This window comes from Crocodylus porosus, unplaced genomic scaffold (assembly GCF_001723895.1).
Source record: "Crocodylus porosus isolate Cpor-Errol unplaced genomic scaffold, CroPor_comp1, whole genome shotgun sequence".
NCBI lineage: Eukaryota > Metazoa > Chordata > Crocodylia > Crocodylidae > Crocodylus > Crocodylus porosus.
In genome coordinates, this window is record NW_017728947.1 from 85,267,172 (window position 1) to 85,283,768 (window position 16,597).

Below are 16,597 nucleotides of genomic sequence, written 5' to 3' on the forward strand. Positions count from 1 at the left end.
AGCCGACTTCCTGCCCTTTGGGCAGGGGGCTGGACTCGATGATCTCCCGAGGTCCCTTCCAGCCCTAATGTCTATGAAATCTATGGGTTTTTAAGAGACTGAAAACAGATTTTGAGCTATTAAGCCAGAGCCTTTCCATGTACTACACTAATTCTCATTAGAAAAAGAAGACAGACGGACATCCTTTAGATCCATTAAGAAATAATGGTTTGAGCCTTTACAGCACCTGCATCCACTTTTAGTGAAGAAATGGAGGTGCAAGACCAGTTACATGACAGTGTCAAAAATGGAGACAACCCAACACTGAAGACTTGGCTTCTACATTTAGTATTACATTGCCTCATTAGTTAAAACAAACAAGAGCTTTGATTTAGCATTTTCCTCCTTTGATTGACATGCTCCAAATCTCAAGATGAACAGCCAAGTCATTTAAACGCTGTAATAAGCTTTCAAGTATAAATGACATTGCAATAAATTCAGTATCACCACATGATGCCCCAGAGTTATTTCAAGTATCACTACAGTTATTCAAGGGTATAGGTTGAAGCTGTGTCTAGGAGCATAGGCACACAAGGTTCTTTGGGTAAATTTGATATCTTTTATTAGACCAAGTAAACTAGTTGGAAAAATTCTTATTTGCAGACTTTCAGGTACAAACACCCTTCATCAGGCTGAGGAAGCACCTGCAGTCGGTCTGTGCCCTTCATGGACGGAACAGAAAAGAAGCCAGAAAGCAGTATGCATGCAAGAGAGCCAGTCAGTGAAGATGGAAAATGAGGCAGTCAATGGGTGAGACAGCAGGGGCAGGGGAGAACCTAGACCTGATGATAGGAATATAGCTAGTACTACAGTTATTCTGAACTCAAGGCAGTGTTGGGCAACACTATCTTTGACTTAACTACTAGGGATTCCCTTTTAGCAATGCAGAGCCAGTGATACGCAGTTAGACAGTCCAAATTAAATGAAGTAAAGGGCATCAGTTAACACTTGCAAAGAAGCCAGCTCAATAAGGAGGTTAAAGAACGAACGTGACCTACAACCTTTTCAATAAACAAACACACAGTAGCAGTGAAAGACACTTCAGTAGGATGTTGTAAAGCTAGGCACACATCAAGCAATGCACACATACACCCAGAAAAAGATAACAGTTTCTAAATCGGCATGCTAATTTATTGGAAGCCGAAGAAACTTCCGTGAAGCAGTTGTCTTTTGAGTAGTACCGCTGAGTACCCCCAGCAGAAGTCTTCAAAAGGCACCTGCAGCTACTGCATAGACTCATAAGGAAGGTGGTAAGCACAGAGTTGCAGTAATCTGTCTTTGAAATGGTAAAAGCAAGGCAGCACCCTCTGTGCATCAGGCTTCATAAAAAAAAGTCAATTGTAAAAAAAGGTTGGTGGTAGAGGGAGGTATAAAAAAAATAAAATAAAAACATGGTATGAAAGTAAAAATAAACTTTGAAAACTATTAACACCTCTATCTCCTGATTGTTTTGAGAAGTGTGCTCCAAAATCCAGGAGTTCATTTTAATGGAAAAGAAAAGAGAATGGGGAAAAAGGTATTGGGTGGGGGGAGCGGTGGTATGGATAAATTTAAAATTTATACCATTTTGAAAGTTGGGGCGGGGGTAAGGAGACAGGAATTAATCGCACGCAAACTGCTCTTCAGTTATATGCTTCCTCCTATCCCACAGCCACTGGAAGCTTTGCAGGGAAGTTCACATGAATGAAACAGCTGTTAAACACCAGTTTGTCTAGTCAATCCCATGGGAAATGGAAACTAAATGCAACAATTTCCTTGTGCATAAGGTGAGAGTCCCCCTCCCCCTTTCCTAGCCCACTCCCTCACATGCCAGATCAACCGCATGTGGCATCCACTCCAGCCTCTCTGGGACGCATACCACATGTAACACCCACTCCAGCTGATCGAGGACCTGCACTGCATGCAGTGCCAGTCAAGGACCCAGAGTGCATGCAGCATGGGTCCCAGACCCACTTGAGAGGATGCTGTGCAGTACATAACTGTGCACAGCACACAGCCCAGATTAGCCAGAATGAGTGCTGCATGTGACACTTATACCAGAGCATGCAGAACAGAAGCCTCAGGCAGCACACATCCCCCACCCTGCCTGTGGGGCAGGGCAGACCAGCACCGTGTGGCACCCAGGAGAAGCACTGGGGCCGGGTGACTGCATGCAGCCCATGAGCCGCATTCTCCATGAACCAGATGCAGCCCATGAGCCGCATTCTCCATGAACCAGATGCAGCCCATGAGCCGTATCTTTGACATCCTTGCTATAAAAGCATCATTTTTTTTTTTTTAAAAGGCATTGGTCCTCAAAAAACCTGAACTCCTATTGAATTGGATAACCAGTGTTTTGGGAGGAGACACAGGAAAATGAAGTGAATTGCATGATATTACGCAGCCAGTCAGTGGGAGAGCCAGGAATAAAAAAAAAACAAAACAAAACAAAAAAAAAACATAGCCTTACAAGTCATAGGCCAATGCTCTGCACACCACACAGTATAGCAACTCAACTGACTTAAATCATTTCTCTTCCACTTTGCTGTTAAATTTAGTATGGCACAAAGGGATGCAACTAGAATCGATGCTTAGAGCTGTGCTAGTAATGGGGTTCTTCTGGTTTGGTGGTTGAACTGAAAAATGTTAGAACAACAACAAACCTGAAGTTTTCCACATCCTACTCCCTACCCCAAAAAGGGAACATATTTTTAGAGCATCTTTACCCTTTTATTCAGAAGATACTTTTTTCCTGCTTGGCACAAATATATATTTTTGGTGAGCAAACTACTTGAAGAATTATGAAAGTATTTGGAGAATTTCACCCAGGTTTAGTAATAGGGTAAAAGTAACAGAAATGTTGTCAGAACATCAGCAAAGCCTTCTCAGCAGTGAGAGTTTAAGATGTGGAATAATCTCCCATGATACAAACTGAAAGCACCCCTCCCAGTCTGGCATATTTTAAAAAGCCAGATGGGGCCTGAGGCTGGAAGCTGCACTTCAGGGAATAATTTTGCCCCAGCTGAGAAATGAACAGGATGATGCATTAGGCTTTTCCCATCTCTATCTTCTACTACAGGTTTTGCCCTGCTAAGGTGAGTGAATTTCATACAGTGCTAACAAAGTGCATTTTAGAATAAAAGCATCAGCAGCGAGATGAGAGGAAATTCAAGCTGAACTATTAACAAGCAACATCAGAGTGAATAGGAAATAGGCAGCTTGAGCAGAGACATTGTTTGTCCCAGTGCAGCTTTATAGATCTCCTATACTCCGACATTAGTGTGCACCTCAACTCAGCACAAAACCTGACTGATCTCTTGCTGTTTTAGAGCTCTGTGAACACCACTGTTTATTGCTCCCACTACAAGAGCAATCACATTAGAGAAGAACATGGACATCCTTAATAGGATTTGCTGTTTGTCACTGCAGCATGCTCCTTTCAGCCTCCCTCGTATAACAACATTATATAAATCAGGCTGCATCTGCCATAGAGCTTTTCATTCAAAGCTCTCACAACTGGTGATGTACTTTTAAGCTATATCGCTCTTGGAAGGACAAGAAAATGAGTTTGCCTTCTTCTTCTAAACCTGCCATGTCCCAGCACAGAAGACCCTATCAGAAACTGAAAGATTATTTTCAGGACAGAGACATTAATTAAGCATTTCTAGGTGGGCTAGTATTTGTAGCTGCAGAACAATGGAGAATGCACAGGCCTGAGTTGTAATCCAGATTTGCCAGTGAGGCACTGCTCAACCTGTAGCATTCCTGTAGCGTGCCCATAACATAAAACAAAAGAAGCAAGCAGACAACCTCCCACCCCGCAGAAAAGCTGTACACTCCACACCAACAACAGAAAAGATGACAAGCACATAACACATACAATGGCTGATTATGTGTACATTATTTTTGCTACTGACTTAAATTTCTTTATGTATTTTAGCCCTACTTCAGGTGTACAGTGGTGAATCACTTGTGCGTTCATGTGATAGCTGCAAGGTTATTTTGCTCCTCTTAAAGAATTTGATGTTTGGACCCTAAATCCATTGATGATCTCTTGCTTAGCCTCAAGCAAGAGATAAACCAGCATCTCTCAAGCCAGTAAGCTGTCCAAGAAATACTTGTTTTAGTCCTGTGTTTCCACACCACGTAGCACAGCTAGGCACATGACTAGCACTTGAAGGCATTAAATGCTATACATTTGTTGTATAGAATTATTCTCAGCCTTCTTTTAAAAAGATTGATACTACAGAATAGGACGTTTGTCAGGACACTTAAACATAGTTATTATGAAGCCCAATGAGAAATGGATGGAATATGTTGGGGTGGGAAGGGAAGGAGGGACTATGGAAGTTTTCAAACTGCACATAAAGATTGCCTCCAGAATGAACCTATAACACTGACTGGTGTGATACTAGCTACGCATCTGTCATATTCTAATCCTGGTAAGTCCAGGAATTAAAAGTTGCCATGTAATATTTTCTCAGTGTGGACAAAATCTATTCTACAAAGAACTTTAGTGTTTGTGCCCCAATCTTTGTCACACTATCAAACCGTGACTCTTCGGCAGCAGTCAGTTGCTTTCCCGTGCTGCCTCAGAGAAGAGCACCTTCTGTGGGAGCATTCCCCATGCCACCATGGGGAAAAGCAGAGGCATCGGCTGGGCCTAGCATCCCCTTCCCTCCCCATTCCCAACTCAAGCTTGGTCACTCCAGCCTGCCAGATAAAATGGTTGCTAACTGCTGATCTTGATAGTTAAACATCTGAAAATATTGGTAGCATGAAAATATCTAAGATGTGACACCAGCATTCTAGGCAGACCCAAAATAGACCAGGAGTCAGCAGCCTTTGACTAACAGCAGCCAAATGATACAGTTCACTCCTACGGTGGGCCAGAGGCAGCAGTTAAGATGTTTTACCACCAGGTGGCACATTCTCACCATCTAAAACCAGTGAGCTATAATGGCAGAATACACTTCACAGGGCAGTTAAAAATCTCATGCGACGTATCTTGACCATGGGCTGTATGCTGCTGACCTGCCTTAGACCACTTGCAAATCCCAACTGTGATACAGGCTACCCAGAGAGGTTGTGGAGTGTCCATCCTTAGAGGATTTCAAAAAGTGGGTAGATAAAGACTTGGCTGGGATGACCTAGCAGGGGGTTTGAGTAGATGACCTCCTGAGGTCCCTTCCAACCCTAATTTTCCATGATTCTAATGCATAGCGAGTGTACCCACCCCAGTTCATACAGGTTCTGTAGTCCATCAACCCAGAGCCCGTCAGTGGGAATGGTACACTAACTGATTTTCAATCTGGAGTTTGTATTAATGAAGATGTGTATTGTGACAAATGTTTAGCTGCACCTCCAATAGTAACTTTGTCCAAAAGGCCAAGAATATTCAGCCATCTTAAATGCCTTTTATTTGGAATATAATGCAAACTACTGACTTGATATCCTGGAAAAAGTGTGGTCAAGCCTTTCAGGGAATTGTTCTTCTTCTTTAAAAGCTATAGTTTGATATTTTTACCCCCCCCCCCCGAATCAAAATGTGAAAGCTGTGGGTAATTCATAGTTAACCCTATGAAATCCAAGGACTTTTAATATTGATTGGCAAGGAGCTAGAAAGACAAATGCACTATTTAAGCATATCCTTGCTGTCACTGAGTAATGGCACTTTGCTTAAAGAATATCACATCAATAATACAAGCACTAAGCCGTAAGTATCTTCTGGAGAGATTTGTTAATGAGGACTGTTAAGTCATTAAAAAAGTGTCAGAAGCAGAATATTCCAGGCCAGTTAACCTGATGACAAGCATCTCTATTGGGAATCACATATAAAATATTATCAACCTTCTCACTGAAGGATACCAAAACCTACTTACAGACTCACTCTGCACAGATAAAGATTTTTTAAAAGTGCTTTATTTGCTCATTTGGAATGATTAGTATTCATAATCAAACACATAAATCTGCCCCTCACTGCAACACTTGACAGCTTATCCGCTAATTGCCAAGTGTATTGCAGTCTACCGAAGGGAAAAGATGTGCAAGATGAGTATGCAACATTAATTCACTAAAACAGTTTTCATGAAAATCGAACGTTTGAATTCCCTAATTTTTCATTTTATAAATAAACACTATAAAAAAAAAATATTCCCAGTTATCATGTATAATATATTTAAACACACAATAAAGACAGTACAACTGATCATAAACTAGTGCAAAAAAAGGGGGGGGAAGGGGAGGTGGGGAAGAGTCCAAAATTGATCTACTTTCTTTGGAACAGTTACGTAATTGATGGCCCCTCATCCTCACAAACTGAGCCTTTAGCCAGAGACACCAAGAAATCTGTCACAAATCTCCTGTCAGGAAAAAAGACTTCTCGTTCCCTTTTAATTTTGGCTTGAACATTTTTCAACTTAAGTTTTTAAAAATACGTTTAGGTATAAATGATCCAATTTTTTAGAACTGAAAATTTGAGCTCCCATTTAAGTCTGTCTGGAAATAGGACAGTTATTATTTACATCTTAGTTTCATCTCAATATTTTTCACCCATTTAAAATAAGGAGTGCGATTACAACTAGAGACACAGTTTTCCTTTTTTTTTTTAGGTTAAGGTCCTAGCTTATTGTTTAAAAGTTACTTGAATGTATGAGACTCTTTATAAGCAATACTTTACATACTCCTAGCCACTAGAAGTGTTAGTATAACTACTCTAGCTCTAGTGTGATGAATCATGAGATCTTTCTCCAAAAGCAATTACCAAAATACTTGCCACCTTCAAACTGCAAAATATGAACCTGAAAAGTGGCCCGCTTTAAATGACCACTCGGGGACTGAACAATCAGCTGTTTAGCAGAATGCATCTTTTAGCAAAGAGTAGATCAGAAATGTACTCTGTGTTTAGGTCTGCCTCTCAAAACAAGAGACAGCCCTAGTGAAAGTGAGCTTGTATAGGTTTCAGCACCTTAACAACTCAAGAGTTTGTCAGTTAGAATAGAAGTGAAATATGAAATGTCAGTCAGTTAGCAGAACTGGAAGGTTTTCCCTCATAGCTTAACAAGACAAATGTCCATTTCCCCATGGTATTAAGATGACAAAGAGGTATGCCTGGGGTGGTTTAGGAACTGTGTAGGGTTTGGACTAGATAACACCTGAAGTCCCTTCCAATCAACTGACCCCAGCAGAACAACAAATAGAAATACAATGCCAGAAACAACACAGCCTGGAGTAGCAAAATATAAGCATCTCACTCTATACTTCAGGATTTGGTCTACCCTGAAAAGGATAAACTCCGCAGCTGACGTAGTTATTTGGAAAGTAGAAATATTAAAGCATAATTAAAGTCTGTTCCCTCAAAGATAACTTCCTTCAAATCCCTCTTGGAACTTCAGTTTACTTGTTATTGTGCCCATACAACTGCTAAATAAGCATTGTCCCATTGTTTCCTTGTCCCTGGTCTATTTTCATCCATCTGCCATCTCAGACATGATTTTTAAGCTTTCCAGCCCCGAAGTTCACTTTGTTCTAAGCTTGCAGTGCCTAGTACAATGGAGTCCCAATTCATGACTGAGGCTCATGGGCACAATGCTAATACAAGAACACCAGCGATGCATGCAACTAAAACAAAGTAAAATCAAGTCCAAGTCTTTAGAGCATCATGTTATATGTGAAAGCTGCTTGAAAACTTTTAGGAACACAGGCAACTCTTTCAGGTGACCTACTTCAGAGTCCTACTCTAACATGAAAAGGAAAAAAAAAAAGGTGTTACATTTATCAATATCCAGAGCCATATCATCTCCCTCTGGAATGAGACCTCTTCGTTTCACACTGCTTTGGCATTATGCTAGGGGGAGTTTTCCCTATCACCCAGTAGACCAACATTTTCCAAAGTCAAATACTTGAGAGAATTGCTCATCTGTATTTATATATGAGCTCTTCCCTGTATTATCTGGGCACCTGGCACACATCAAGAAATCTGCTTTTCCAGGTGGGTGTAAGGGAAAAATAACTAATTTAAGAAGCAAAACAAAGATTCAAAAGGAAAGGTTCCAGCCATCTAAAGCAGACTTCCAGTTCTACTAATGAAAATATAGCAAGTTGAAAGTTAGTGGAAGAGGTAGTTTAAAAATAAGGCACTTCCTAAAGGGCCTGATCAGTGTTTTTCATTCTGCCGAAGATGATGTCTTTAGACTTTTTTTTCCACTTCTAGCCCTTATAGTCTCATCTACACCTGTGAAAAATACTTCTAATGCAGTTGAGTCATGTCTTCTCAGCCTCAGACTACCTTTGGGGACATATACAAGTGTCTTTATATTATAATACAACCAAGTACTTTGTTGAAAGGGAACAACCCTGTCGTTTGACAAAGAGATTCATTTTATTATCTAGTATTTGATTCTCATCTGGAGGGTGAAAGGAGTTGGTGCCATAACTATATAAATATTTTAAAATAGAAGTCTTTTTAGAGCTTCAATGTACTGCATTTTAACCTGTTAAAATAGCTTGAGTAAGCTGGGAAATTCAGATCTCAACATTCAAAAAGATTTGCACCCATAATCGGATCTAATCTCTATCTTAAACCAAAATTCAGTATTGGATAGTCCAGGATAAAAAAAAAAAATCCAAGAAGCTGTGTGATTAATTTACTGACATGCTTACTCCTTCGCAGGCATATTTCTAGAAAATAGGATAGAATTCAGACTTCCTGCCAAAAGATAAACCTCAAAATGGCATTTTAAAATGATAATTTTAAAATTGCCTTCAATCTGAATTGGCTTCAAAAAGTAGTAATAGGAGAACAAGCTTCTAAGTGGACCAGAAACATCAACTGGCTTCAACATGGAAGTTATCAAACTGTGCAAACTCAAAGGAACGTGTGCCAATAGCTGCCCATCCATTACTTGGCTTAAATGCAGGGACATTCTCCCAGAGAGGATAGCCATTCAGCCACCCTGAAGCAGAAGACCCCTGTCAAAAAAACAAAAAAAAAAAAGTAGTGAGAGGGGGTAAAAAGTTAGGTTTTGCAAGTCAATTTAAATACACAAGTCCATATCACTTTAGAAGAGACATTAGGGGAGTCAGCCAGTTCTTTTCAAAGCACTCTGGAAGTGTGAAGCGTCATGTCTTCCACTGCAAAACAACTTGAAATGCTTCACCATATGTTTCCATGTTTATCTGCATAGTTAGCGCCAAATCACATGTTCACATCTTGCATACTGCTCCTAATTTGCAGCCTTATCTTTGGATTTTAGGTTGAATGTACATGTCCATACCTACCATTCAGCCCTCCTGGAAGTGCCAGTTAGTCTGCCCATAGTATCAGGCAAATACTGTGATCTTAGTTTGGCAGCTAGCAGAACATCATGGCCTACTGGATCATTCCCATGCTTAACAGACTAAGTTGGAGGTGTATCTTTGCCCCAAGTTAACCTGAAACATCCTCTAAAAAGTCATAGGAAGAGTGCACTGTGCTGGGCAAAAGCCTGCTGGCCAGCCTCTCATGAGCAAACCTTTGACTTCAGTGAAAATGCACAGACAGAACCAACTGCAAACAATTCCCACTGGTGACACGGAGGAATAAAATCCACCTTACTTCACCAGCAGTATGTTGGCTCTACAGATTGAAATAGAAAAACAAAAGTGGATACCATTTTAATTAAAACTTCATGAGCTTCAGAATAGGATGGTGCCATTAATACCAAGTTCTCTGTCATATAAAAATCATAGTATTATCCGATACCATTTTCCCCATTAGACAGTGCTAAGAAAATTCATACCAAATACCTCTAAAATTGACATTTGTATTTGCTAACCAAGAGGGCTAATACAACCATGGGTAAGACCTGCCTGTAGTTTTGTAACAACACTTTGTATGAGATTTAAGTGTAGATTTAAAAAAATTGAATTCAGAAATCACTCCCTTACCCACAGGATCATCCCTTTCTTTCTAACTCTAAAGACTGAAGACAAGCTATGATTTTGACACCCACAAAGTGAAACATGTCTACTCCAGTACAAGTAAACCATGCTGACATGTGGACAACTATAACAAGTTTAAAAAGGGCTGGCTTTATTTCCAGCATTGCTTACCTAAAGAGATTCCTTTCCAGAGATAGGCCAGGTATAATGACAAAAAAGTCTGAGGACAAAAATCCTGCTGCTACAGGTTACAGAGAAAACCTGATAGCAATCAACTGGGAAGATAAATCAAAACCACACAACTGACTGCATCAGTCTAAAGAAATGCTGATGATTCAGCAAGATAAGGAGAAGTGCCACCAAACCTTTAGTTTGTTATTAAAAAATGGGTAGTGCATTCTAGTCAAACTGATTTCCTTCTGCACTTGGCTGAATGACCCCTTTTTTCAGGAACAGCGCATCCCATTCAGTAATATCTCCTGAGTGCTTCAAAATGGCTAACTTCCCACAACGAAGGATAATTTAGAAACAGTTACAAGTGGCGAGGCAGGTTCCCTGCTTGATGCTACAAGTAGAACGTATAACAGGGGAGCAGAAAGGCTCCCTTCAGCTGCCCATAGCATCAATGAGACCAGTACTTGAATACCAAATCCAGAGATGAAACTGGATGTTTAAGCACTTGGTACAGTATAGCACATAGAGTGGCATCAGTGGCTGTGCTAATGGCAGTGGTGACAGCCAGAGCAGCTGTTGCTATTTTTGTACCTCCAACACCAGGGTTGGTGCGTGGGACCAGTGCCCTGGTCTCTCCTGTCCTCTGTTATGCTATTAACTGAATCTGGTTGTGGTATCTATATTAAAAAAGTAACTGAAAACATGGAAAGGATGTAAAGGACATGCAGGCTGTAACAATGCCTCAAACTCTGGAGAAAATACTTTGCCACAAGGGATTTAAGAGGTCAAGCTTTAGCAGACCCAAAAGGAGTGACTCTGTCACATTATTTAAGTACATTTACAGGGAAATTTATCAGGTGCTAAAGAGTTCTTCAGCCTAGCAGGAAAAATAATAAAGAACCTAAAGGCTGAAAGCTAAAGCTTAAGTAATATCTAAGTAGAATTTAAAAAGGTAAAAGGGCTTTAACCATTGGATTAAGCTACCCAGGAAAATGGTGGGTTTGTCCATCTTTTGGAGCCTTCGGTTCAAGGCTGAATATCTGCTTTCTTGAAAAGTGTTTTAGGGCCCAAACACGTGGCATTTTAGCAAGGGTGATCTTTATACTGGAATAAAGAAGGAGCAGATAAGATGTGAATGCACATGCTGATCTAATTTCACCCAATCTTATGTAGTATTACTCCTGACAGAAGTAACAAGTTCCATAGGAACTCAGGGATTTTTCAGGGATTCTTTTTATTGGATCAAGTGCATAGTTGGGAGAGATGACGGCAAACTTTCAGGAACAGTGCTCTACTTTAGGTCTCCCAACTACACAGTTGGTCCAATAAAAAAAGATATTGCCTTAAAAAAAAATGCTTCCTACATATTTTCTTGCACCACCATGGCTATACCACCACTTCAATTTTATTACCCAAGTTACATGCAGCATAATGGTCGAGTTTAACACATGCTTCGGGGTAAGATTTTTATTCAATGCAGAAAAAGGCTATTATTCATACCACCAGTGCCAAGATGCTGTGACAAGTTGTCACAGTGAAATGCACGATTTGTCTGTTCGTTTCAGTCCTGGTGTATTTTAGTGGCATACAAAAGATGAAAATTGTACTGAAATAAGTGTGTCCAGATCCTTAGTCAACTCAGAACAACTGGAAGAAATGTAAATGCCTGTGATATAGGTGATGGCAGATCAGTTGATGATACGGAAAAGAATACAGAATTACTCCGACACCCAGGAACATTATGCAGTACAGTCCAGGGAAGAGTGCTCCCTTCAGGGAGTTAGACTGCATAGTTTAAACCCAATATACAACAACTCCCTTGCCTGGTACTGGCCACTCTGACTCAGCACAACCACCTACAAAACTAGTTCAATATCTCCTTCACTAGGGTAATTGTGGGGACTCACGGTTTGTATGTGTAAAATACTAGTATTGTCATGTGTGTTTTGATTGCTGTTACTGAACTGCTAGTCCGATTGATGCAAATAAGAGTTGTAAGCCACTCCTTCATCCTTACCTTGAGAGTCAGAGTGAGCGTGTGCCAAGTTCTGTCTCGGACACCAGCAAGCCCCTTCATCAGAACTACTTTTCTAGCTGCAATAAATGTACAGTGTTACAGTAGCTGGGATGAAAATACATAGGTACATTGTACAAGAAGCTTGAATTTACTGCCTGGTTGGGAGTTTAATGTGCGTTTTTGAGAGATGTTGAGAATCTGCAATTTCTGTTGGACTTCAACTGCAGCAATGAGGTATGAAGTATGGGAAAAAAAAAAAAAACGAAACAAGGCCTTAATAGATTACCATAGGTTTAAAACAACCAAACAATCATGCTTGGCTAGCCTAACCTGGGAAGGTTTCAGATGTCTCAAGGGACTCAACCTGAGATTAGGATACTTTGATCGGTAGTACTGATGCAGGTTGGCAGTAGAAGTTGCTATCAACTCCACTGCTGTCAAAATGCAAGTGTCTACTTACTAATCATAAGCTAAAAAGGGAAGAGAGTGTTTAAATAAAAGCTCTTTAAAAATGTCACAGTTTAATATTTATCTAGATCACAAAGATATGCTTCTCAATGGGTTTATGTGCAAGTACTTGAACAGGAATCTCAGGAGACAACCAAGTGTTCTAAGGGTAAATGATACAAATACACAGCATTTTCCTGTGAATTTTAACTGAACCATTGTGTTTGGTGTTAAGCTTTACTTATCACCTGGAAACATCTTCTAGACAAGATGGAAAACTGATGACCTGACTATTACTGATCAACTGAAAATAGAAAATATTCTCCCATAGCACAAGGGTATTAAAACATAATAAGTGCCAAATTCCAGTTTAAAAAGTCATGCCAACCAAAACCCCATTACTTCATCATCTGGATGAATCCTTTTCTCAACATTGTAATCACAGTGGTTGGATAGTGCTGCTGTGAACTGTTAACAAAATCATGAATGCAGTCACCCCTGGGATAAAATTTCAGCAACAAGTACTGCTTAGGTTCCTATTAAAGTAAAGTAAAGGTAGCTTCTGGATCTTGTACAATGCCACATGAGGTTAGGACAAAGGAACACTCCCTAAATTTCTACCCTAAACTCTGGCTGGGTCTGAAACAGGGAAAAAGATACAAAAGCCCACATATAGAAAGCAACTTCTGCCATACAGAAGAGGTAATTTTTTTTAAGGTTCACTACTATGAAAAACTGTACTATTTTAAGTTTCCTTTGTATATCATTTATACTGTATAACATTTATAGTACCTTGTAACTGCAATTTAGTTTCCAGAACTTATTGAAAATCCAGTTTATATGCAAAAAGCAGTATGAAATACACCGACAGGAACAAACACTGCCGCTATTTCTAAAAAACTTAAAAAGATGCTTTCAGTCCAATTCCATCATGTTATACTCCCTTTCACAGGTCTAGCAAGCATTGTATTGGTGAAGACTCCTGTGTGTTAGTATGAAATTGCAAGTAGAACACATCTAACTATATCCGAGGAAGATGCGACAACGGATACTGCAGAACTCACAGTGTATGTAGGATGTATGTATATTTACATCATGTATAATTTATTGCATTTAATATGACAACTTTTATTTTTAAAGAAGTTCTCTACAGAATCCTCATAATACTTCACTATCTACACAGATGTAAGAGAATGATTAGAATTAATTTGTTTAGGATACCTTTGTCAAGAGGAAATTGGGCCTGGAGCCAACTAGTCTGGACATTAATGTTTCTAATGATCAAAACAAGCTACATGCCAGTCAGTTCCCTGCAGAAGCCACTTGAATGGAAAATGACCAGCATTACAAGATCGTGGATTTACATTACAAGTACTGCTACTAGGAACTTCAGCATCATTCACTGTTTTCTTGCTTTTCCTAAATGGCTCTCCCCACCCAGTGTCTTTGTTAATAACAAGCTACTTACCAAGATCACCGGTGACTCGGTATGTACCATCTGCAAACACCCAGAAGAATATTCCTTTGGTACGTCTAACATATATTCCACCATTATCTACTCTTCCTGCAATGAACACACCACCATCATGTGGGCGTTCTATATAGATGTCACAAGTTATTGTCATATTTACCCTGAAAGAGAAAGTTAGTGTTAAAAGGAGCTACACGTCTCAAGGTAATTTACAACACCAAAAATCCTCTTCCTTGGCAATCTTTCCAATAGTGATATCAACATGAAGTTCCATCTACAAAACTGCTATTAGGTGGGAGCTTCACAGAAAATTTTATTCTGACCCAGTTTAGACAGGTGAAATCAGGGCCAAAATTTCATGCCTTCCTCTTATAGCTACTAAAAATAAAAGGTTAGCTTCCATTTATAGGGCTTCTTATAAAGGCCAAAAGCATACTGGGAACTTATTCCCCAACTGCTATCAAGTTGTTATGTAACTTGAGGCAAGTTACATCACTTGCCTGTGGCATGATTTCCACGTTAAAATGAATGCAAGTCTTAACTCTCTCTGCAGAACACCAAGATCAGGAGAAAACTATGAAAAAGCATTGCAGTTGTACTGAATGAACCCAAAGCAAATCAAATATACTTGGTATGATGTAAAGTAACAGGTTTTCCTGCTTTTGCAGCATCAGCATAAGCAGCTTTCAATGACACCTGGTAGCATGCAAGACATAATGCAAGGTTCTTTTCTGCTAAAAATTAAGAACCAAATAAGAAGCCTTGAAGGTATCTGTAAAATCTAGATCAGGCTGTCATACAAAGCTGTTGACAGTGCACAGTTACAGAGGTTTCCACTCAAAGTTTCACTGTATCTAAGCCACAACCCCATTCAGTTGGTAAAATGCATTCTTTCACTTTTTCACCATCTCTTAGATAACAAAAGCCAACAGCTGTCTGACACTGTTGTAACATTAAAAGGACAGGGTTCTTCTTTTGCATAATTTATTCATTATAAAGATTTCATAACACTGACTTAGGCAGACTTGCACTTAAGCAAAGAGAACAGAGCAACTCCAAGTACAAAACAAAGCAGGAAAACAGATGCATTCTGAAACTACCATGTGAAGTATTACGAACACAGGAAATAAGATGGATCCTGTCTTGGAGCTGCTGCAATGAAATGAGGATCGTTAAGGCATACACAGCGGCCAGACAAATCTGGGAATGCTGTTGGGAAAGCAAGGCACTGAAAGGCACTCCAGAACTGAGTCAAAGCCAACTCTAGAAAACAGCGAGGATAAACTCTACTGGTGGCTACAGCTGCAGGCTCCACTTAATCAAGTAAAGATTAAGGATTAATTCAATGCTTCAACTCACAATGCAATAGCATGGGATGAGGGCAGATAATCAGTCAAGTAGAGTAAGACTGGCTTTCAACAGAGGATCAAACATGCAAATCAAATGGCCGTTAAATTTGAAGCTTGTAGCTATGAAAAAGCTGAGAGATTCATATGACAAGAATCTGAGGTTGTGACCTGATGGGGTCAAGATGAACGATAAGGAGTAAGGACTCAGAAGAAAGCAGGGCTGGTATGCAGTAGCACTGTAGCGTAGGAGTAGGCTTGTAAAAACACTGAGATGCATCAATTCACCTGGTCAGTCAAGTGAAGCTGTTTTTTATCCTGAGTCATAAGAACCTCCCCCCCATGCCAAAAAAAAAAAAAAAAAAAAGCCAAAAAAGCCACACGCTTTGCTGAATAATGGTCCAATTTAATGGGTACTGTGGGATGAAACGTGGCAACACTATGGCTCCTAGGATAAGCCGTGTCCAATTACAAGTGGTAAAACCAAGCTCTAAAACAGTGTCGCTGCTCTTTTACTACGCAGAGAATTAGAGATCAGCTAATGGTTAAAATGCTTCTCAGAAAAGAGGCAACAAGGGTCACTAAGCTGTGCCACAGTGATAAGGCAGGCAGGCTTAGCTAGGAAGGAAGAGTGAAGAAATCTGATCCTCCCAGATCCAAACAATAGCAAGTCTTATAGAAAAAGCAGCTGGTAGGTATATAAACTGATTTAAGATGTCTTTGAAAATGCCCTTGTTCCAGTAAATGGGGAAGAGCTAGACCAGGAATTCTTAAGTCACCTCATGGAGGTAGTTAGGTCAAATGTTGTGGTCATCATGGGTGACCTGAACTTTCCGGACATCTGCTGGGAAGAGCAGTCAGCCAGGTCTGACCACTCACGTAGGTTTCTAGCCAGAATGCAGGACCTCCACCTAACCCAGGAGGTGCACAGCCCCACCAGGGGCTGCAATCAGACCTAGACAGGTTACAGGGGTGGGCAGATGAGAATAGGATGAGATTTAACACCGACAAGTGCAAGGTGATGCACCTGGGGAGGAACAACCGGCACCATACCTACAGGTTGGGGAACTCTCTTCTCGTCAGTACAGAGGCAGAAAAGGATCTTGGAGTCATCACTGACTCCAAGATGAACATGGGCCGGCAGTGTGGGGATGCAGTCAGGAAGGCCAACCACACCTTGGCATGCATCCACAGATGCGTCTC

General features: G+C 40.3%; 1 protein-coding gene across 3 annotated transcripts in view; it reads right to left on the bottom strand.

The window, feature by feature from the left end:
* GALC (galactosylceramidase) overlaps positions 1-16,597 on the bottom strand; it is a 70,555-nt gene that overhangs the window by 6,219 nt on the left and 47,739 nt on the right. For 2 of the 3 annotated variants that reach the window (XM_019552376.1, XM_019552377.1), the window contains exons 15-17: positions 14,046-14,209; positions 12,131-12,207; positions 5,921-8,988 (exon numbers count right to left, since the gene is read on the bottom strand). In XM_019552376.1, coding sequence (XP_019407921.1) covers positions 8,845-8,988; positions 12,131-12,207; positions 14,046-14,209 — 385 coding nt within the window. In that variant the 3' untranslated portion in view covers positions 5,921-8,844. Of the gene's footprint in view, positions 1-5,920; positions 8,989-12,130; positions 12,208-14,045; positions 14,210-16,597 lie in introns of those variants that run through there. The other variant, XR_002104131.1, reaches the window with a different exon arrangement.